This window comes from Cercospora beticola, chromosome 1 (assembly GCF_033473495.1).
Source record: "Cercospora beticola chromosome 1, complete sequence".
Lineage (NCBI taxonomy): Eukaryota > Fungi > Ascomycota > Dothideomycetes > Mycosphaerellales > Mycosphaerellaceae > Cercospora > Cercospora beticola.
The window spans coordinates 4,289,430-4,311,046 of NC_088935.1; the positions used below are offsets into that span (position 1 = coordinate 4,289,430).

The 21,617-nt window shown below is 54.2% G+C and overlaps 8 protein-coding genes across 8 annotated transcripts; 4 read left to right on the top strand and 4 right to left on the bottom strand.

Moving 5' to 3' along the window:
* Positions 1–412: 412 nt before the first annotated feature.
* On the top strand, positions 413–3,004 carry RHO25_001712 (uncharacterized protein; the record flags this gene model as incomplete). The annotated part of the gene is made up of 1 exon (XM_023594317.2): positions 413–3,004. One exon carries the CDS (start codon positions 413–415, stop codon positions 3,002–3,004), a length of 2,592 nt encoding a protein of 863 aa, XP_023458771.1.
* Positions 3,005–3,325: 321 nt separating this feature from the next.
* On the bottom strand, positions 3,326–5,579 carry RHO25_001713 (uncharacterized protein; the record flags this gene model as incomplete). The annotated part of the gene is made up of 2 exons (XM_065602140.1): positions 3,326–5,457; positions 5,507–5,579. The coding sequence occupies 2 exons, from the start codon at positions 5,577–5,579 to the stop codon at positions 3,326–3,328; spliced, it is 2,205 nt and encodes a 734-aa protein (XP_065458212.1).
* Positions 5,580–6,021: 442 nt separating this feature from the next.
* Positions 6,022–7,401, top strand: RHO25_001714 (uncharacterized protein; the record flags this gene model as incomplete). Its single annotated transcript, XM_023594319.2, has 1 exon — positions 6,022–7,401. One exon carries the CDS (start codon positions 6,022–6,024, stop codon positions 7,399–7,401), a length of 1,380 nt encoding a protein of 459 aa, XP_023460031.1.
* Positions 7,402–7,551: 150 nt separating this feature from the next.
* Positions 7,552–9,300, bottom strand: RHO25_001715 (uncharacterized protein; the record flags this gene model as incomplete). Its single annotated transcript, XM_023594320.2, has 1 exon — positions 7,552–9,300. One exon carries the CDS (start codon positions 9,298–9,300, stop codon positions 7,552–7,554), a length of 1,749 nt encoding a protein of 582 aa, XP_023460032.1.
* A 393-nt stretch (positions 9,301–9,693) lies between these two features.
* Positions 9,694–13,290, bottom strand: RHO25_001716 (uncharacterized protein; the record flags this gene model as incomplete). The annotated part of the gene is made up of 1 exon (XM_023594321.2): positions 9,694–13,290. The coding sequence occupies one exon, from the start codon at positions 13,288–13,290 to the stop codon at positions 9,694–9,696; it is 3,597 nt and encodes a 1,198-aa protein (XP_023460029.1).
* Positions 13,291–14,555: 1,265 nt separating this feature from the next.
* On the top strand, positions 14,556–15,593 carry RHO25_001717 (uncharacterized protein; the record flags this gene model as incomplete). Its single annotated transcript, XM_023594322.2, has 3 exons — positions 14,556–14,640; positions 14,691–14,925; positions 14,978–15,593. The coding sequence occupies 3 exons, from the start codon at positions 14,556–14,558 to the stop codon at positions 15,591–15,593; spliced, it is 936 nt and encodes a 311-aa protein (XP_023460030.1).
* Positions 15,594–15,837: 244 nt separating this feature from the next.
* CWC22 (pre-mRNA-splicing factor cwc22) lies at positions 15,838–18,514 on the top strand (the record flags this gene model as incomplete). Its single annotated transcript, XM_065602141.1, has 2 exons — positions 15,838–17,793; positions 17,837–18,514. 2 exons carry the CDS (start codon positions 15,838–15,840, stop codon positions 18,512–18,514), a joined length of 2,634 nt encoding a protein of 877 aa, XP_065458213.1.
* A 170-nt stretch (positions 18,515–18,684) lies between these two features.
* Positions 18,685–20,757, bottom strand: RHO25_001719 (uncharacterized protein; the record flags this gene model as incomplete). The annotated part of the gene is made up of 3 exons (XM_023594324.2): positions 18,685–19,115; positions 19,174–20,688; positions 20,751–20,757. 3 exons carry the CDS (start codon positions 20,755–20,757, stop codon positions 18,685–18,687), a joined length of 1,953 nt encoding a protein of 650 aa, XP_023458456.1.
* Between the last annotated feature and the right edge of the window lie 860 nt (positions 20,758–21,617).

Consider the following 21,617-nt stretch of genomic DNA (forward strand, 5'->3'; position numbering starts at 1 on the left):
GGAATTAGAGGATCAATAGAAATATGGCTCCCACGTAGTATGCCAGTACGTCAGCTGCTTCACAGTCAGTCCAGGAGCGGATCACTGCAATAGATAGCGTCGAAGCAACTGGATGTCGAACGGTATATACATGATATACTGTCAACACTGTACTTTCACATGCAAGGGTCTTGCTGACGCCGGCATTTGGTGACGCTGTGTGGCGGGGCGTGCCTTCCCGTCATGTTTATCGTCCGTGCGTTTGTTTACGGCGCGCCTTCCAAAGTCGAGAAGCAGAAGCAGCATTGCGACCAGAGCAGATTCTGAGGGCAACACCAAGCGACACACTGGCAAACCCATCCATTGCCATATTGACATTCCGTATGCTACACGTGCAGAGTTCGACCGCATAACACGACCGCGATTCCCGGTCATGTCGCGCTTTTCGCGTGGCCGCGCCGCTTCGCCCTACGACGACAACGTCTTCGCGACTGCCACCGAGACGAGCTTCAAGGACCTCCTACACTCGACACCGCAGCGAGATTATGCAGCCTCCCAGCACGCGTTTCCGCTCGACTACGACCAGCATCCATCTCCCCAGCGCGCTCCACAGGACGACATCACACTGGGCAGCGCGGAAATGTCCATTGAGCTGGGACGCGGCGTGAAGCGCTCCCAGTCAGACTATGCCGACATGTCTTCGAATGCCATCTTCAGCTTCGAGCACACGCCGCCGCCACAGTCGCGCAGTAATCAGAGGAGCGCAGAGAATGGCCTGAGAAAGCAAGCTTCTGTCCGCCGGGCCACGGAAACAACTAGGGCGAACGACGCACTCAAGCGTTCAACGAATCGCGCCGTGTCAGACAGCCTTCCTAGGACCAGAGCCGACAATGAGGCTATTCAGACTACTGCGACTTTCTCTCTTCGTGGCTCTCGTTTCGCTGGTATACGGCAAGTGTCGTCCCAATACAATGTGCCCAAGCGCTACACATCCGATGGGGGGCTCGAGAACGCGAACACTACACCGCGCAGAGCTGCCTTTGGTAATCCCACCGTGCAGTCAGCCACATACACCTCTGGGCAATCATTCATGCTGCCCGATCTGCCCAATATCACGGAGCTGGTGTCAGGGCCGAACGAAGGCACACCACTTGTTCAGCGCACATCCACATCTCGGACTCGTTTTGTATCTGGAACGCATCGCCCTGTGAATACCATGGCTGTCCCTCAGGACGAGCAGGCCATCTTCGCATCTCTACAAATGCTCAGCGATAGAGTCGCCCAGCTGGAATTGGAGAAGAGCGAGGCTCAGAAGCATGTGGAGGAGTACGAGCATGAGGTGATAGAGCTGCGAGCACAGCTTGGCGTCCAACGACCGGATAGTGGCCTAGGTTCCGAGGACAATGACACCGCACCGGCTGCCGCCCTAGATAAGACGAGGCTACAAGCGAAGGTCAAGGCTGCCGAAGAGAGGCTGCACAGAACGGAGCGCAAGATTAGTGTCTCTGAGATCACTGTCACTCGTGTCACTAAAGAGCGTGATCACTTGATTCAACAGCTTGCTTCCTCCTATGTCGACAATGATGAACTTGAGAAGGAGAACGAGTCACTTCGTAGCAGCGTTGGAGATGTGCTTGCAGAGAATGAGGAACTGAAACTGCGTCTGCGAGAGCTCGAAGACAGGAACTCCAGCTTGCTTATGGAACTCGAACGACTGAGGACCGCGCGGACATCGGAGAAACTTCCAGCAAGGCAGGAGACAAGTCAGCGTAGTGGCGATATGGCCGGACACGAAAACATCGCAGAGGGACTTACGATGAGCGACACTGTGCAGAGTAGGAAAGACACGCAGCATACCGCTGGTCAACGCCGCCATCGGAGCATTCCACAGCTGAACGACACGACCAAGCAGGACCTTGCCGCAAGAATACAGACCGAGATCGAAAGGCAAAGAGAGGCTGCTCTCACTTCAACGCGGACGCGTGACCGTACAGCGACAAAAGGCACACGCTCAAGATCCCAGTCCAAACAACGCCCGCAGCGTCAGGAAGTCGACGCCGGCGCACACCAGCAGCATACACAAAATGCTAAGAGTACAATGGACCACAGCGAGCGCGCCTTTACAACGGGATTTACACATCGCTCGCGTCACTCTTCGAAATACGCCGACAAGTTCGAGGAAGACCTGACCCAGCTCACGGACCTGGATCCAGTAGATGTCGCAAGTCTCCGACGCAAGCTCGAGGATGAGATGCGTGCCAGGCATGCCAAAAAGCACGACCAGACTCAAACTGCAGCAGATTCCACTTTGCGCTCAGTCACTCAACGTTCGGTGACAAGAAAGTCGTCCATGAAGGATACTACGGGTGGCGCTGGCGCAGACGATGGCACTGTGCAACTCGAGCTCACCAAGACCGTCCGAGTGCAATCTCCACATACCGCGGACGAGATCTCACACTCTGGTCACGAAACTGTTGGTGATGTCTCCTCGATCAGCAATACTGGCCGCCGACGGCGCCGCTCTACGGCGAGTGAGGGTCTCACGTCTGCATTCATTGTTCCAGATATCACGGTGGCACTGGGTGAGACCACTATGCCTGTGCCAGTCACTGATCGCTCCATGTACAACCCCGATGCTACAGATATCACTGTTCGACCTTCTCAAGCCCCCGTCTTGGCCCTCACAACAGTGATCAAGCATCTGGAAGAGGAGATCTCTCGACTGAAAGCCGAACGGGATATTGAGAACAAGGCATACACCTCGCATGATCCTGGCATGGCAAGGCGCGTACGACTCGCTTGTCTGGGCAGAATTGAGAGCTTGACGAAAGAGATCGAGAAGAAAAGTGATCAGGTCTACGCCTTGTACGATGTATTGGAAGCGCACAAAGACGAGATTCCAGATGTCAAACAGACACAAGATGTTGGCGGGCTAGGCGATGATGATGGCGAGGAAAGTGAGCTTGCTTTTGAAGGTTTTAGTGAGACTGATGATGGCGAGGAGAGCAGAGAAGTGAGGCTGTGAGGGAAAGCGACTCTGTGGTCGATTTGATTTTAAGAAGCGTTCATAGCGGCTTTGGCGTGGCGTTGGGTCGTGAAAGCTTTCGGCTTGGGTGTCATCAATGCATGGGAATACAATGGAACTGATTGTGCTGCCATCGAGATTTCTCCACGTTTCAATTGAACGGAGTGCTCCTACTATTGCTTCTATGCTAAGCAGAGTATGCGCACGTCGGTACTATTCATAAGGTAGAGTCGAGTCTATGCCTCACAAGATCGAACGTACACTGTATTATCGTCGCACGTAGTGTACATGTATTCGCGCGTTGCGAAACGCCTTGGGAGATTACTGAGTCCCGAATCTCCACCCGCCGTGTATGTCCGGAGGTATATTCATGTTCCCGAAATTGTAATTTATATCTTGAGAAATGAGGTCCGCCTCGTTGAAGCCGATCGATGTGGGCATGTTCGACACGTCTTCCATGATCCTTTCCCAGTCCCAGGACATGTCTCCATTGTTGAAGCCGGGCATCTCAGTCGGGAGATTGTTCATAGGGTCGAGAGAAAAGTCCACTGATGGCTCTATTAGCCATTGACCAGCAGGTTTCGCTGTTTGGTGTAGACCATGAGTAGACGGGATAGGGGGCTGCGCGAGATGCGGTGCTGCGCCGTTGTTGAGCTGGATGGATGATCGAGCGTCCAGCGAACCTTGGCGATTAGCCAGCTCAAGACCGGCCATGTTCTTTGTCGGCGGACTACTGGTGTCGCTAGCTGGCGTACTTCCAGTGCCATCGCGGAAAGCCTGAGCTTTCCTATAGAGTTTCTCGATGGGTCTCCACAGCATGCCATTTCTGGTATCAGCTACTGCGCTGGAATTACGGTCGTAAGATTTGTCAACCAGCGCCCAAGCAGTGCGAGCCAATTCTGTATCTCGGACAGAGCAAAGACCGGCCAATGCGACAGCCAGAGCATGCCATTGTACCCAGAAGATCCATCTCCAGCCCTCTGCTTCGGGATCTTCGTAGATCATCTCGCCAGCCTTCAGCGTATTGACGGCAAGCTGCAGTACGAACGGGCTATCCACTCGCGGTGGGACACTACCAGTAAGCTTCTGCATTGGTCTGACCGCACGAAGAATGCTCGATGTTATCATGGAGTGGCCGACCGCATGCAAGAATCGATCATATGGCCGTGATCGATCGCAGAAACGGAGACACTTTTCGTTGATATCCTTGCTGAAAGCTTGAGTAGACTCAAAGCGGCGCTGCCATGTATCATGCCCCGGAGATAGCAACGCAATATTCAGAGTTGTAGCTTTGTCGCACATTGCAGTGAACGTCATGTCGGTGAGCCCTTCTTCGCGGGGTGTAATGACCGTCGACTGCGGGTCGAAATCTTCGTCGTTCACGTTGGTCGGCGGCGGAATGGTGAAGGCTGTCAGGGGCAACAGAATTTCCGTGCCTCGATCGATGGACGAGAACGCATCGAGAACGCGAATATTGTGCCAGAGACGACGACGTTGTTCCCTTTCGTAAGGCGTCGTGGTGGTGTTGGGAACCTCGTGTTGAAGTCCCATGCCTTGAGCGATGCGAATTATGAGCGCTGTCAGTGTCCACGGCCGCCTGCTGGGATCGGTCTGTCTAGCGGCGGCAACGTACAGCACAGCTGCCTGAAGTGTCGCCAAATCGGACGTGTTGATGAAATCGGCTTGTGCCAGAGCCACGTCACAATGTCTTCGAAATTGTGCTAAGAGATCAGATCGAGTGGCTCCAAACCGGCCATAGCAGTCTTCATCTCGCAAAGATGTCACACTTGCGAACCATATTGCGGCTTTCAATGCCCTATTCGGCGGTGCCTGAGCATTCAGCCCTAGATAGTCGTTGCCAAAGTTCAAAAATGGTAGTACGGTTGGGCGATGCAATAACTTGAACACTGGATCAATGTTGGCGAAGAAGATGTTGTAGAGCTGGCTCTGTGTGTCGACTGAAGGCTCAAGTAGTGCTCCTGGCATTACAAAAATGGAACCTGGAGGGCATATAAGCAGATCTGCTGACGATGCAGCATCCGTCGGCCGTGCTTCGAGAGGGGTAGGCTCTGAGTAGGGACTTTCTTCCTCTTCGTCTTCCTCCTCCAGCGCCTCACGAAGTGCTTGTACTTCGTTGGTGAGCGTTGCCCAGAACGGAGTACCAAGAAACTTGGAGACTTTGGGTGGCGTGAGTGAATTTATCTGGGGTTCTGCGCCTTCGGGCTCATCGTCCTCTTGATCATTGGGACTCGTTCCTGGTACACCGACTTCGCCGCTCAGTGTTTCCACAAGACTCTCCAATTTTGAAATGCGGCTTCGCAACTCTGAATCCACAGCTCGCTTGCCAGCATGTCTTGTCCTTGGCTTCCGTTGTGATGGCACGCAGGCCAAGCTGGACCTGGAACACTGGCCGCATGGGAAGTGTCTATCGCACTTGATTTTTTTCTTTTGACCTTGTGTCCAGGTCAGCATATGTCTGCATCGCGCTTGTAGAGACCCTACAGGCTTGGCAAGCGAGCTTGATGTGGGCGCCGTCGCTAGCGTGGGTGGAGGCGGGCGAAGGCTCCATGTTCATCGATTATCTGGTCCTGGTCCCGGCATCAATTGTGAGGTGTTGTCGTTGGCGGAGCCTAGAGTGGCATGGGACGCCTGTCTGGACGTCATGTATTCCTTCCACAATTGCACATGCTTGGCCGCTAGTGCCTCAGAAGGATTGCAGCTGCAGTGAGTCAAGCCATAATTCGGAAGTCGACAGAGCGCAGTAGTAATAAAATGCCGTTACACTCGTGCTAGGCAGGATGCGCTGGCGCGTTGTTGGATCGTGCTCCTAAGCCCCAAGCCGAAGATGGATACCGTCAGCGAGCTTATTGCTGAATCATCCGCCATGCTTTTCCGGCGCACGTGCTGGCGCGTCTTTGTTTGGAAGCTTATCTTATCCATGCTCACGGTCCAAGTCCAAGAACATCAACACTCTGTAACATTGGCTGGCAGTCGCTCGCTCGTACACACGCAGCACCATGCCCGAAGCCATTGCCACCACCAAGCGCAAATTCTACAAAGCCCTCGATGCGCTGACCAACCCTACGCCCGCGGCAGCTTCACTCGATGCCGCATCCACCGCCAACAACAAGCGGAGCTCAGCTGCAGCCGCCGCCTTTGACGATGCCCGAGAACGAGCTCGCAAGAGGCTTCGTCACTCGACCTCGACGACATCCTTGAACGATATCACTGCCAACACGTCCGTCTCATCTCACTCACACCCGTCGCCGTTGAAGCTGCAGCCCAAGAGCAGCGTTGAACCCAAAGCACTTCCCAATTACTCTCCCTGGTCGCAGGAGACTTTCCTTGCCCGGCTGAAGACGTATAGCAGCGTGAGCACGTGGCATCCCAAGCCGGATCCTATCAGTGAGGTGGAATGGGCGAAGAGGGGTTGGGTTTGTGTCGATGTGAACACGGTCGCGTGTCGAGGAGGGTGCGAGAAACGAGTGGTCGTCAGCCTGGACACAACGCCACGCCCATCGCAAAATGAAGACGAGAACAAGCCGAACGATGAAGTAGACGAGGACGAAGACGAGATTGCCGCTGCTCTGGAAGAAGCTCTAGCAGAGCGGTACAAGGACGAAATCATCAATGGCCACTCCAGTTCCTGCATGTGGTACAAAGCCGGCTGCAAAGACGACATTTACCGCCTACCTGTTGTCCGATCCTCAGTCTGGCAGCCCGAGCTATCCCAGCGCTTCCGAAGTCTATTACGAATGAGTAGCTCCATCGATAAAATCAGAACCAAAGCGCTCGAATCAACATCCCCGCCGGAGAAACTTTTGAAAGAGCTCCCTAAAGACATCGTCGACCCTGCAGACATCACACATCCCTGCTCAGTCAAAGCCCTTCAAATAGCGCTGCACGGCTGGCGAGGCGCTCCCGAATCTGGTAATGACCTATTGTACTGCGATGCTTGCTTTCAACGTGTTGGACTATGGATGTATCAGCCAGAATACATTGCTTCACGCCGGCGACCTTCAACGACCGATGACGAAGCAGATGACGCGAGCGTGGACCTTGTTGAGATGCATCGCGACCACTGTCCGTGGCGCAATGCTGAAATGCAGAAAGCGACAGGCAGTTTGGCAGGACTGAATGCTGCTGAAATCTTGCATAGAGTGGTAGCAACAGCCTGCAGAGATCATAGGCGGCGATCGCACGAGCCTCTGCCAACCGTGGGCGCGAGCGAGCAGGATCAGGAAGGAGACGATTCGTCAACAGAAGCACCAACTTTGACGAGGGAGGAAGTGGCGAAACAGGACAAGGAACGCGAAAGTAGGATGAGGAAACTGAAGAACCTCTTCAATATTAAGAGGAAGTCGTTCAGTGCGTTGCCCGCTCGAAACGCGGCTTGACATTAGGAAATGCAAATTGGCTGCGAGCTATCGTTTGCATTGCGCTTGCGCAGCATTTCCTCGTTCAACATAATTCTATCGTCTCAAGTTCATCGATGCATTATGCTCCCCGTCATGATCAAACGTAGCAAGAACAGCGACCCGTCCTCTTCAAACTTCTGGCAGCGGTACAGCTCGGTACAGCAGAATCAACGCACTGTGCGTCTCACCACCACCGGAGAGTGTTTCGATCTTCTCACTGTCCACTTCCTGCACCTTGTCATCGTTGAACCACCACCACTTCCCGTCTTCGGCTTTGCCAGGGGCAGCAGATTTCTTCACGTAGGCAGTGTAGTGTCCGGAATCTGCAGAAGAGCCTTGGTGCGTGACTACGCCTCGCAGCTCGTAGAGCCCAGTTTGATTTGCTGCTGGGTCTTGCGCCATATCCGGGTGCACGAGCGAGAGAAGTTCCTTCTTTGACGCGAGGATAGACGCTGCGCGTTCCTGCTCGATCTGATCATCGGTCTTGTAGACACCCTCTTCTGTGCCACCCATAGCGGTATCCTGCGAGCCGTTGGCGGCCTTCTGCTTGGCCAAGTCGCTTTCTGTGTCAGGGCCTGTTGCCTTCGTCTCGCGCTCCTTTTCCTTCTGAAGCTTCTTCTGCAGTGGCTCGTCGCCACGCACCTTCGCGTCCTTGGAGGCATCTTCGATTTGCTGATTGATTCGCTTTTGACGCTTCTTGGCTCGCTCGACATCCTCTTCCTCCTTGCGTACCTCCCGAATGCGATCGCGGACAGGAATGAGCTTCTTGCGAAGCTCATCTGTGCAGAACTCAGTGACGTCGATCTCATGCTGGAAGGTGACTTTTCGTAGGATCTTGGCCTTCTTGCCGGTATCCTTCCGCCAGAAGAATCGTACAAAGTGAATGGGCAGGTACTTGGGCAGTCGTGCGATCTTGGACTGGCGTGCGTAGATTGCAGTGCGTCCAAGGCTCTCCGAGTTCTTCTCGAGCTCTTCGTTAAGAGCGATGCTGATACCTTCCCGCATGTGGTTGACTTCGACGTTGATGTTGCACTTCAAGTCGTTGAAGTCTTCAGTGTTAGTGACTGCTTCCTCCTCTGGTGCCTCTTTACAAGTTGTCGTGACCTCAAATTTGCCTCCCATATACTTGTCCACCCAAGTCTTGAAACCGTTCGGGTCATCCTTGAGCTTGAGAGTATCTCTCAAGTTCTGCACCAACTGCGACCAGACTTCTTCCGCATCTTGCTGGGCGTAGCCATGCCCATTTTTGGCTCTCTCTGCGAACTGAGGATGCTTCTGACGCAGTGCTGTCAGGAACATCAAGGGCGGAAAGCCTTGCTGTGTCTCGTTCATCTGCTGGAAGAGATCACCCAGTGCAGAAGTCAAGTCTGAGCCGCCGCTCAAGCCACCTAACCCGTGCTGCGCAAGCTGCTCGGCAGAGAAGAGCGATGATGATGGACCGGCAGTAGGCGCAGCTGGTTTATATCCTCGCAATTCCTCAACAAGCTCTGGCATGGCACGGAGTGTTTGCAGCGTGGCGTTGGCGTAGCAAGTATTGCCCATATTCTGAAGCCCAGCTGGTATCGCGCCCTCCTGTTGTGCCAGCTCCGCCTCCGTCATGTCTTCTGCGAATTTGATCTTTTCTGTTGGCGCGTCTGTCACAATCTTGTCGGATGGATTGCCGATGAGTGTGATTGTTTGTCCTGGCTTCAGACCTAGCGACTTGAGCGGAGTATCGTCTTTGACCATTTTCTTCGCGATGATCTTTTGGTAGTCGGGCTCCACGCCAGTGAGCGAATAAAGCTGCAGCTTCAGGTCCTCGCCTGTGCCATTCTCGACGTCGACCTCCAGATCGTGGGTCTTGCCTTGATGCTTGACCTTTATAGGTATTTCCGCCATCTTGTCGTCGTATGTCGTTCTAGCCTGGGTTTGAGCTGCAGGACTGTAGGCTGATTCGAGTCGCGACGTATGAGATTGGAGATTGTGACGGGGTGGTGGTGGCGAGCGGCGATGGAAGTGAGAAGTTATCGGCAGAAGGTTTGTTGACAGGCGACATCATCCATCGCGGAAGTCGGCCACTTCACTCCAGCCCCGCCGACGTTTGGAGGCAAGTACGCATGTCCCCGATCTCCACACCAATAACATATGAACATTCGTCTGCTATGTCCGATTATATATCAAGTGCCCATCCAAAACTCCTCGCTTTCTACTGAAAACTGTCCAAAGCGCCTCGCTTTCTACAAGCCTCTTAGGGTATCACAGAATATTATAAAGTCTAGTAAAGTGTCTTGTTCAAAACCATGTCAGCCACTTCAAGAACCTGAACAAGGCCAGAATGACTTTCTTCAAGCTGTTGACCACAACCACGATCAGCCAAATTGACCACATGATGCCGAGTAGAAGCCACTCAAAAAGCTTCGAGCTCACGTTGATAAGGAGCCTGAAGTTTTTCCTGCGCGCTCGGAACATGCTGTCAATAGTGTTGTCCATGCGCTTGATGTCTTGCGGCATCCTCGTGGTGAGCTCCACGTTGAATGCATCTGCTTCGTCCGAAGTTTCGTGCACACGCTTTGTGAGTTGATCTCCCGCTTTATGCGAAAGCGCCTCCAGACGCACGCTCAAGTCTTTCACCACCTGCCCCTGGAAACGCTGGAGCAGTTTCTCCAAATCGACAATCGTGCCGTCGACGGTGCCACAAAGCCACTGGCCGGCTGCAACGTTCTCTTCTTTTCGAGTCATTGGTTCGATAGTATGTCCCGCTACTTCTGCGGCCTTGACAATGATAGGCAGCGGACGTTCGCGGGTGGAATTAGCCATATGGCATATTTCCTGGGCCTTGATGCCCGAAGCCAGCAACAGCGCCCGCACTCGAGCGATATCTCTCGCTGTCACTCGACTCGGCAATTCATCATCTGCACTGCTGTTCTGCATCTGCCCACGCTGCGCGTTGTCGGAGATGCTCCAGTGCCTCTTACCAGAGCCGCCTGCCTGGCCATTCCTGATTTTCATGTTCGAAAGGCGCGAATCTGTTTCGACAAGCGTCAAATCATTTTGTGAGACCGACCTTCTGCGCTTGTAAGTTTCAGCCCAAGTCAAGCCTTTCTGAGCTTTATTTGGAGACAACTCAGGTTCCGACACGTTTCCGTCATCCGGGAGGTTGATCTTTGGCAACTCTTGCTGCCGAGACCGCGACAACGCGTGCAGCTTGTCAAACGGGTTACTATCCTCCGACAAGGGACTTGTCGGGGCTGCTCTATCGCGAGCAGCTGGGGACCTGAAGGATGGCAGACCCGAAGTGAAATACTTCGCTTTGGGCCTCGGACGTTCAAGAGACGCGCGCGGACTGATGCCATCATCGAGGACATTATCTTCGTCGTTTCGTTTGCGCAGCAGAGCGTGATCCACATCGCCATCGGAGGCATCTGACTGTGGCACAGACGATTCAGCATTGACACCTTCACGGCTGGCACGGAACCTATCACCGAAGCGCGAGCTCTCGTTGCGTACAATATCGCGCACTCGACCACCTTTGAAGAAGCGATTCGAGGCAGTCTTGGATCCTTTCGTGGACGAGGCGGTAGTCGTCGTGTTCGTGTACGTCTGAAGTAGCTCACTGTCTATGCTGTCAGACGTCTTGTGGTGTCTGAATTGAGCTGGTCGCGCCGATTCGATGCTAGACCGGGGCCCTCCGGTGCCAGAATCAGCGCTCAAGACCGGCGACAAGGGAGCGCCCGTATTGCTGGCGAAGTCAGTTGCTTCGATGTGATTGCGTTCCTTACTTTTGCTACGCGAGTGCAGAAGGGGAAGTTTCAAGCCCTTCGATTTGTGTTTCACGGGTGACGCCTGCTTGCTGAAAGTCGATTCTGAAGTGCTTTGACGCGAGAAATCCGGCACGACGGGAGAAGACGGGCTGTCCGCGATCATCTCGTTCATGGAAGGTAGATTGCGTTCCATAGAGCCTTTGCTATCGTCAGAAGTGGAACGCTGGTGTCGTTGAGTATCGACGGAAAGTCTCCCTTTGCTTGCTGCATTAATCTCGTGACGTGAATTGCTTCCACCAGTGCGCATTGTCGGAAAGCTGGTGTTTTGTGTGTCCCAGTGGTCCGGCGACAAGAGCTCTGGTGAAGACAACTCGCCCTTCTCGTCTTTGGCAATCATTTCGCGCATATGCCGTTCCAGAGGTCCAATGTTCTCATCGCCCCCCTCATCATGACCAAAGCGTAACGCTGGTGGTCTGCGTCCTTCGTCACTAGAAATGCTCGAGACGCTTCCTGATCGGTTGACGTGGCCGCGACCAAGACGCGGTAATGGCAGGATATGCTTAGACTTGTGCTTCGCTCGGTGCTGCTCTTCACTTTCAGAAGCATCGGAGTCATCACGGTGGTTTCCATTGTGATCCTGCAGCTTTCCGACTTCCATGCTGCGTCGCGTGATGTCTTTACTACGTCGCGGCGCCTCCAAGCTGGTTGCAGTCCTTGCTGGAAAAAGTCGATGGCCATTTCGGTCTTCGATTAGGGTCTTGTTATCATGCTTCTCAACCCAGTACGTATCTGCAAGGAGCTCCGCCGGCTCGATCATCCATCCATTTTCTGGTCTTACTATAACGGAGGACGTGGTGTCAGTCCGGCGGTGACCGCGGGCAGTATCCGGGCGATCGTTGGGGTCCGCCTCAAGCTCCCCAGAGAATGGCGGCAGTCGGACCTGATCTTCACCTGGTCTGAAAGAGCTGTTCTTCGCCGCAGCTTCAACTCCATCGATCCAACGCCGGATTCGGTCGGTCTCCTGAAATGTTTCTGTCGGTGCAGTCAGTGGTCGGCGCTGGCGATTGCGTATACGACGATTGCGCAAAGCTTGAAGAGGGTTGTACTGCCTCCCAAGCTTGTGCTTATGCACGCTTTCCGATGATGTGATTCTGGTCATGTGATAGTGGGCGCTTCCCGGGCTGCTTGTAGCCTGCGTGCTATAGTTGCCAGGCGCAGTGGCATCCGGCCGCAGTGGTGGTAGATTTTCTAGGAGGCGCCTGTGCTCGCTGGCAAGCTCGAAGTATCTGCGCGCCTTTTCTGTCCGGAACAGGGTAGCTGGCGAGAAAGTGTGCACAATATTCCGCCCCAAGTCGATAGGACTTTCGAGTAGTTCCTCTCGGTGTGGACTGTGCCTATGTGACACAGGTGTCGGTATCCGACTCTCGTTCGAGTAGCTGGCCCTCTTGCCCGCCGATGACGCTGACCGCACGGTTCCATAGCCCGAGTCCATCGCAGAGACTACCCTCCTGCTCCCCGCAGGAGTGATTGGCACTGGTAAGGCGCTGGTGGAATGGCGTTTTCGACTCTCGCTCAGGTTGAGTGCCATCTGCACCAGCTGCGCTGGATCCATTGCAGGGGGTCGGGCCTCTGGCAGCTTGCCAGAGCCAGCCTTCGTAGACCGCTCGCTTGAGAGCTGCCGTGAAAGTGGTGAACTTCCATGGGATGACTCTCCCGAGATGCGTGCGGCCGCATTTCGTGGCTTATCGAGCTGGATGTGCCCATTGTTGTGACTCCGGGATGCTCGCTTGCTGCTCAGCCCAGGGGCGTGGTCGGAGGCTCTGACGTGTCCGTTGCTGAGTACTGAGCCTAGCAAGAACCCACCAGGCTTCCTGACCCGTTGTGGTATTTTGCTCTGGCCTATGCTATCGGCCTGGTTCGACGTGGCCTCGGCAGTGCTGGACCTCGTCTCACTTGATCCTCGAAACTTGTCAGGGAAGCTGTGGGAGCTCCCTCGGGCGCTGGAGCTGCGCGACTGAGCGCGGGAACTCGACTCCCCATGGCGAGATTCGGCGGCAGCAAAGCTCACATCGGCGGCGGGCGAGGGTCGGGCGGTGGCAGCGTGGTCGAGGTCAACGTCAATGGACATGGCCGGGCAGCGCGAGTGAGCCGGCTCGACGGACGAGACGATGCCGGGTCGCAGGCGTGCTCATGGCGAGGGTGATGGCAGAGAGGGACAGTGCGTGGACACATGCATCTCCTGGCCCCGGCACGAAAGCGACTAGCGTGTAAGGGCAAGAGTAACGCTCAAAGGCTGGCCAGATTGGCAGCTGCTGTTGTCCGTCGCTCAACGGTCGTTCACGTCCGTCGGACTCGGCACGTTTTGTGGGCTGCTGCTGCGGCCAAGGAATGCGCACGCATGCAACAAGCACACAACCACGCCGCGGACGTGGGAGAGCAGGTTCGGAGCCGGCGCTAGGAGGGATTATTCACCCCTTGACTGCACCGTACTTCGTGACGACGTACCGCAGGTCTACAGGCAGCTACTATTCACCAAGAGATTCACTCGGCTTTTCCAGAACGTGGCGCATGGGCATGTGAATGCGTTGCGTTCATGCTGGTTGCCGGCCGAAGACAAGAGAGGGACTGACCGACTTGCAGGTAAGCTGTCGGCCGATGGAATACGGCTATCTCCTACAGTGTAATCTGTTTATAACGATACCTCGGTGGGCAGACCTCCGTATCGTAATAAAGAGGAATCGTTACCAAAAGTGGTCATGTGACCCTTGGTCAAGGGCATTTTTCGATTGGTCATGAGCCAAACAGGTATCATCCGGCGCTCCGACAGTAAATCCGACTGCCAAGTCTAGTCGGCAGGCCCTCCGACAACGATATTACTGCTGCCAAGGGCCGTGCGCACTCCCCGACTAAGAACGATATCGATATATCGCTCCGCCCACCCAAAAACCATGGTGGGCAAGAAAGCGTATCGATATAACGAGATATCGTTACCCGGAAGATCGCTATAGACAGATTACACTGTAGTATCACGCAAATAATCGAGTCCAGACGTCTCGTGGCTGTGCGCCATCATGTAGGCACAGGAACAGAGAGATGGCATGGCGACAAATTCTTGAGGCGTTAAGGCGTCTGTATGATGATCTGCACCCAAACTTTAAATATTTGAACCGTCTCAAGCAGTGCGGCCGTAAGTGTGTGGGATCCGCTAGGAGGAGGTTCGTCCGACAGCGACAGCGTGGCGTCTCTGATAGCATACATGTAGAGAACGAACGTCCTCGGATGCCATATCATCACTCGATCACGCAACACAAGCCCTCATACACAGTTGAATAAGAAAGAGCAATCGGCCATCGCTACTCGTGTCAGCACTCAAATTTTCATACAGCAAACACCATGTTCGACTGGTTCTTCGGCAAGAGCTTTACACCTGAAAAGGACATACCTGATCTCTCCGGGAAAGTGATCCTGATCACGGGCGGTGAGTTTGGACCGCGTTACGAGCAAAATACGCGATCTGACAAGGACAAGGAAACATTGGTCTCGGCAAAGAGGCCGTCTTGCAGCTCGCAAAGCACAATCCACAAGAAATTTTCCTGGCCGCAAGAACGCAGTCGAAAGCGGAAGATGCCATTGCGGACATCAAGACGCGCGTGCCCAACGCCAAAATCTCCTACATCAAGCTTGATCTGACATCTCTTGCTTCGGTCAAAGATGCAGCGGAGGAGTTCAAGGCTCGCTCCGATCGCCTTGATATTTTGATCAAGTACGTCTTCATGGCGCCGCAAAATGTGTTTGGAATTCTGACACGCATCTAGCAATGCTGGCATCATGGCAGTTCCATATTCCAAGACAAAGGATGGCTACGAGATCCAGTTTGGCACAAACCACATTGGCCACGCGCTTCTCACCAAGCTCTTGCTCCCGACACTTCTCAAGACTGCCGATCAGCCTGGCTCTGATGTACGAATTGTCAACGTGTCCTCGATAGGCCACATGATAGCGCCCGGTATTATTTACGACCAGGATGCCTTGGAGTCCTATGCGACCCTCCGGCGGTACGGTCAGTCAAAGCTCTCGAACTTGCTTCACGCGCGAGAATTGCAGCGTCGCTACCCACAAATCACGGCAACTTCAGTCCATCCGGGAGTGATCTTAACAGATTTGTACGCTAGCCAAAAACAGTCGAGCATCTTTGCCCGGTTTGGTCTGCCACTGATCAAGCCCCTCACACTCGACGTGCCAGGAGGGGCGAAGAATGAACTGTGGGCCGCTACAGCAGACAAGAAAGAGGTCGGAAGCAGTTACTACTGGACGCCGGTTGGCATTAAGAGCGGAGGAAGCTTTTGGCATGCGCAGAAGCCGCAGTTGGCGAAGGAATTGTGGGACTGGACTGAGAACGAGCTTGAGACTCAATTGAAGAAGCTCAGCTGAGCGTGTCCATGCGGTCGAGCGTTGATAGTTAGTTGATAGAGGTCGCCAGCTTCCATGTACATATTTTTATTCATGTTATGCGGTATCTTGGCATGTGACATGACTCAGGTTGCTAGCGTGAACGGCTCCAAACTTCGTCCGCTTTTCACGACGGCTGGTACTCTGCAGTACACATGACTTGAGCCGATGCTCTACGCGTGTGCATCGGCCACGCTTCAACAATCAGACTTGTTCGGTTCGTAACATGGCCGCCGTCGAGTCTGCGGTCCGGCTACCGACGCCGCAACCTGGTGAGGCCAGCGCGGCGGCAGAAGGCAGCTCGCGAAAACGCAGCTCCATATCACGATCGCCTTCACCGCAACGAGACGCGCCAGCACTACGACGCCGCTCGAACTCGAGATCCCCGCCTTCACGAAACCATGGTCCGCTGCCCCGCGATGTCGACCGCGCGCGAGCGAAGGAGAGAGCACGACAACTCGAAATGCGACAAAAAGAAGATGAAGCTCCGGCAAAACCACTTACGGACGAGGAGAAGCAGGCGGCAGCGAAGGCAGAATATGAGAAACTGCTGAACATGCGATCTGGCGGCACATACATACCTCCCGCTCGGCTGAAGGCATTGCAGGCCCAGATCACCGACAAGACTTCGAAAGAGTATCAGCGTATGGCATGGGAGGCGCTGAAGAAATCGATCAACGGCCTGATCAACAAGGTCAACGTCTCGAACATCAAACACATTGTGCCGGAGCTCTTCAATGAGAATCTGGTCCGAGGGCGTGGTCTGTTCTGCCGAAGTATCATGAAGGCGCAAGCAGCCAGTCTGCCTTTCACTCCGATCTACGCGGCGATGGTCGCCATTGTGAACACCAAGCTGCCACAAGTTGGCGAGCTGTTGATCAACAGACTGATCATCCAGTTCCGCAAAGCGTACAAGAGGAACGACAAGAGTGTATGCCACAGCAGCACCACATTCATTGCACACTTGATCAATCAGCAGGCCGCGCATGAGATGCTTGCAGCCCAAATGCTGTTGCTCCTTCTCCACAAGCCGACGGATGATAGTGTTGAGATTGCTGTTGGCTTGATGAAAGAAGTGGGTCAGCACATCGAGGAGATGAACTCCTCTATAGCACTGGCAGTTTACGATCAGTTCCGAGGCATCCTGCATGAAGCGGACATCGATAAGCGAGTACAGTACATGATCGAGGTCCTGTTCCAGATCCGGAAGGACAAGTACAAGGACCATCAAGCGGTGAGGGAAGAGTTAGATCTGGTAGAAGAGGAAGACCAAATTACGCATCGACCATCGTTGGATGATGAGAAGTTGAAAACAGAAGACGGATTGAACATATTCAAATTTGACGCCGAGTACGAAGCGAATGAAGAGGCATACAAGAAGCTGAAGGCCGAAATTCTTGGCGAGGCTGAGGACAGCGACGAGGACGAGGCGGAGGACAGCGATGAAGAATCCAGTGATGAGGACGAGAACGATGCGGAGGAGAGGGCGATGGAAATCAAGGATCAGTCCAATACCGATCTGGTCAATCTCCGTCGTTCCATCTACCTGACGATTATGTCGTCTGGTACCTTTGAAGAAGCTTGCCACAAGCTCATGAGGATCAACTTGCCGGCCGGCCGAGAAGACGAACTGCCCTCCATGATCATCGAATGTTGCAGTCAGGAGCGCACTTTCAACAAGTTCTTCGGTCTCATTGGTGAGCGTTTCTGCAAGCTGAACCGGCTCTGGAAGGACCTGTTCCAAGATCAGTTCATGAAGTACTACGAGACGATCCACCGATTTGAGACCAATCGACTACGCATCATCGCGCAATTCTTTGGCTATCTGTTGTCTTCCGATGCGATCGATTGGACCGTATTCCACGTTGTGAAGCTGAATGAAGAAGACACCACAAGTTCGAGTCGCATCTTTGTCAAGATTCTCATCGAGGAGCTCGAGGCGGGCATGGGCATGAAGAAGTTGGTGGAACGCTTCAAGGGCGACGATTTGCAGACAGCCTTGACTGGCATGTTCCCAACGGACGATCCGAAGAACACTCGATTCAGCATCAATTTCTTCACTGCGATTGGCAAGGGACCGCTCACAGAGGGCATGCGAGAATGGCTGAAGAATATGCCAAAGCCTGCGCCAGCGCCGCTGCCAGCAAAGAGTCCAACCCCAAGCAGAGGACGGAGCGAGAGTGTCAGCAGCTATTCCAGCTATTCCAGCTACTCTTCACGATCAGATTCGCGGTCACGTTCGAGATCGCGTACGCCGCCGAGGCGTGGGCGGGACCGAAGCTACTCCCGCTCCCCAACGCCAAAGAAGAATGGCAGAAAGACGTCTCGTTCGCCTTCTCCCAGGAGAAGAAGATCTCCTCGCGGACGCAGAGACAGCTACAGTGATCGTTCAGTCTCGCGTTCGCGCACACCACCACGGGCCAGACGAGACTCGGTCTCACGTTCCCGTTCTCCTCCACGCAAAGCCAACGGCAAAGGCCGTGCACGCTCCAGATCACGCTCTCTTTCACGTCGCAGAGACCGCACAGCAAGCCGTTCCCCAAGTCCGCCACCACGACGAAAGGCAGGCCGCGCAGATTCGAGATCCCGCTCTCCTCGACCAAAGCGGGGCAGGAGCGCAAGCTACGAATCTAGGTCTCCACCATCGCGAAGACGCAGCCCGCCTGCGAAGCGAAGGAGGAACACGAGCAGCCCAGAGTCTTCTCGATCGCCTCCTCCTCGCAAAGCCCCTCCGCCGAGAAAGCCAGAAGCCAATGTCGAAGAGGATCAGTCTCATATCCATCCTAGTCGAAGGAATCTTGTTGCTGGCAGTGGGCCTGGACAAAGAAGGAAGGGAGCTAGTGACTTTATGTAGTGTGGCCTTCCAAAGTCATTACCCGAAGCTGTATAAAACGAGAAATTGAATCACAATGTACCTTTTGTCGCGTATTTATCTCACGAGGGTAGCAGTCAACGTTTATTTGCTGTAATGCCGTGCATCCTCTACGTTGCAATTCACAAGGTCGCGAAATAAATGGTATCTAAATGCTACAGTCAAAATCTGTCCTGCGTCGTATCCCACTGGCTACAATGCTTAAAGCTTCGCTTGACCACCAGCAATCTTCTTCCAATCTCCCTCTGTAAATCTTGTGTATTTATCACTTCCAGGAGGCAACCAATACAACTCGTCCGATTCCGTTTTACTGGGGTCCACACCCTGGTTTCTCAGCGATACTTTCTGATGCTTCATCGTGCCTGTCACTTCAAACTCCTTCATCAGTCGCAAGAACAAGGGTACAGCATATCTGGGCAGACGCCTTCGGACGTGAGCAGCAAGTTCTGCTCCAAGGTTATCGTCGAATTTCTGGCCTTCGGATAGACCGATCGCTGCACAGCCCGCACGTCCATCGTGGTTGGGAAGTTGTACACCGTAGACGTTGGCTTCTTGAAGAGCCGCATGAGTACCGAGCGCTTCGGAAACTTCAGCGGTAGAAACGTTTTCGCCTTTCCATCTGTATGTATCACCTGTTTCGATCATGTCAGTGAATGCTGTGAGTGAGGAAGAGGAAAGATGTTTGCATACCAATGCGGTCCACAAACCACCACCTGCCATCGCTATCTTTTCTTTGCAAGTCTCCTGATCGGTAGTATACATCACCCTTCTTGAAAACATTGCGAATGATTTTGGACCCGTTCGCCTTGTCGTTTCCGAGGTAGCCCTGGAACTTATCGCTAACATTCTCCGGGTCCAGCCAGTAGCAGAGCTCGCCTGGTTCATTGGTGGCGACCTTCTCGCAGAAGCCAGTTTTGGGGTTCCGATACGGCATGTCAGTCTCGTGGTCGTGCTTCAAGAGAGCCTGGTTGCCTCCAAACAGTGTGCTTGAGATCACGCCAGACTTGCCGATAGCACCTCGCAAGAATCCATTGTTGGAGTATACAAATGATGCACCAGGACCTTCGGTGGCGCCGTAGAATTCCACAATCGTGCCGATGTTGAAGCGGTCCTTGAAGCGCTGCCACACATCCGGTCGCATACCGTTACCAAACGCTAATCGGACTTTGTGCGTCTTGTCGTAGGGTGTGGGAGGACCGGAGACCAAGTACCTGCACATCTCACCAATGTATTGCATGATCGTAGCGTTGGTCTCGGTCGCTTGTTTCATCACAGTCCGTGGCGAAAACTTCTTTGACACAATCACAGTGCTGCCCGGGCCTAGGACTTGGCAGACACCCAGTATCGAAGCCGAAGAATGGTACAACGGCATGGCTGTGTAGTAACGATCATCTGCTTTCATGCCGAGCAGCTTTGGGAAGAAGTTCACGCCGGAGAGAGACTTGCCCCATGCCACGTTTGCGGCCTTGGGTAGTCCGGTGGTGCCTGAAGTGTAGATGAGCAGGGAGGTCGAGGCAACAATCACGCCGGAGCGCTCGCAATCAGGAGCGCGGTATGGAGTAAGTGATGCGATCGTAGCTTCCGTTGCAGAATCGAGAATGACTGTGTCGATTGCATGGCCTTTGTTGTCCGGCTTGAAGGCCGCAACAGCCTCATCTGTGAGGGCCTCCTCGGCGATCTCAGGACCGAGTATGAGAAGACGTGTGGTCGAGATCTTGGCGCAGTGGATGAAGGCGTTGTCCCGCAGATTGCTGTTGATAAAGGCTGGAATTGCTCCGAGAGACCAGAGCGCAAACCACACCCAAATGAACTGTGGCTTGTTCATGAAGTTCATAGCGATGATCTCCTCTTTCCTCACGCCGTGTGTCTCCTTCAACCACCCGGCATACTTCAGGATCAGCTCGTACGCCTCGGCGTATGTCCACTCGGTCTGCGCATTGGGTTCATTCTCATCTTTCGGTACTACGAGGAACAATTTGCCCGCCTGGCCTGGAGTCTTCGCCAGCTCTTCAAAGCGGTAGAAGACATTGACCCGGTCTTGCTTCTCCAGTCGCTTCAGGAAGATCTGGTACCAGATGGCGCTGGTGATGGCCCAGATGTCGGTCGTGATCTGGTAGCGGCCATTGAGGTAGGCGGCGATGGCAGCGGCCGGCACGGCGGTGCCTGCGGTCAGTCGAGGCAGCGACACGGGGATGTGAGGGAGTCCTGCTGGGATGTCAGCCTTGGGAGAGTTCGCACGGCAGCAGCAGTTGGGACAGTCCACGTACGAGCCATGATTGTTTGCTGGACTCTCAAATCTCACAAGACGCAGTGGTACACATCACGTAGAAGAACTGTTACGAAGGCCGACGGAGTAGTTAGTCAGTGCAGCTGGCCATGATCGTCGCTTCGCCCGCGGCTTGCGTCTGACGCGCCGTGAGCATTCGCACGCATCGCGCTGGGCCTAGGCAGACCGTCGCCGAGAGTCTGCGATGGAGCCGAGGTCGACCTGCCTCGACGCCTGTATGGCCACTTCCTGCTGCGCCGCGACGGCCACTGCCAGCGCCGGCTGCAGCTCTATGCAGCTCCATCGTGCAGCACACTCCGCTGTGCATCCATCGACCGCAATGCCAGCCATGAAGAACACAATGTGCAACGGCCGCGTCTGCCGTGGTCGTTGCCAACACTGATCACTAACACTGATCACTGCCGGCTCACCCGACGGTCCGCTGCGCCCACCAGGTCTGTGTGCAAGCACATTGGCAGCGTCAACTTTCTGACTCGCAGAGATCAGCTCGCAACTTTCATCCATGTCTCGAGAATAGTAAAGATTCAGCCTCCAGGTTGCCAGCAGGGGCTGTACGAGACGGAGTGCATCGAGCACCAAAACGCTGAATTTGAGCAGTGTAAGAAGACAACAGCGAAGATGCAGATTGACGTCTCGTGGCGCTCTGTATGCACCCTCTTCTCTCGACATATGACCTTCCTTTGAGCGATACCCAAGCCCCAGTCGCGGCCTCATTCTCAAGCGACATTATGAGAATGGGCCGCAGTAGATGCATGCTGCTGGTCCCGCCATGCTGCACTTTTAGCAGGATCTGACGCTCTTCTACTCCAACCTTTCAGCTGAGGTCTCCGTCGACAGATTTGTGGAG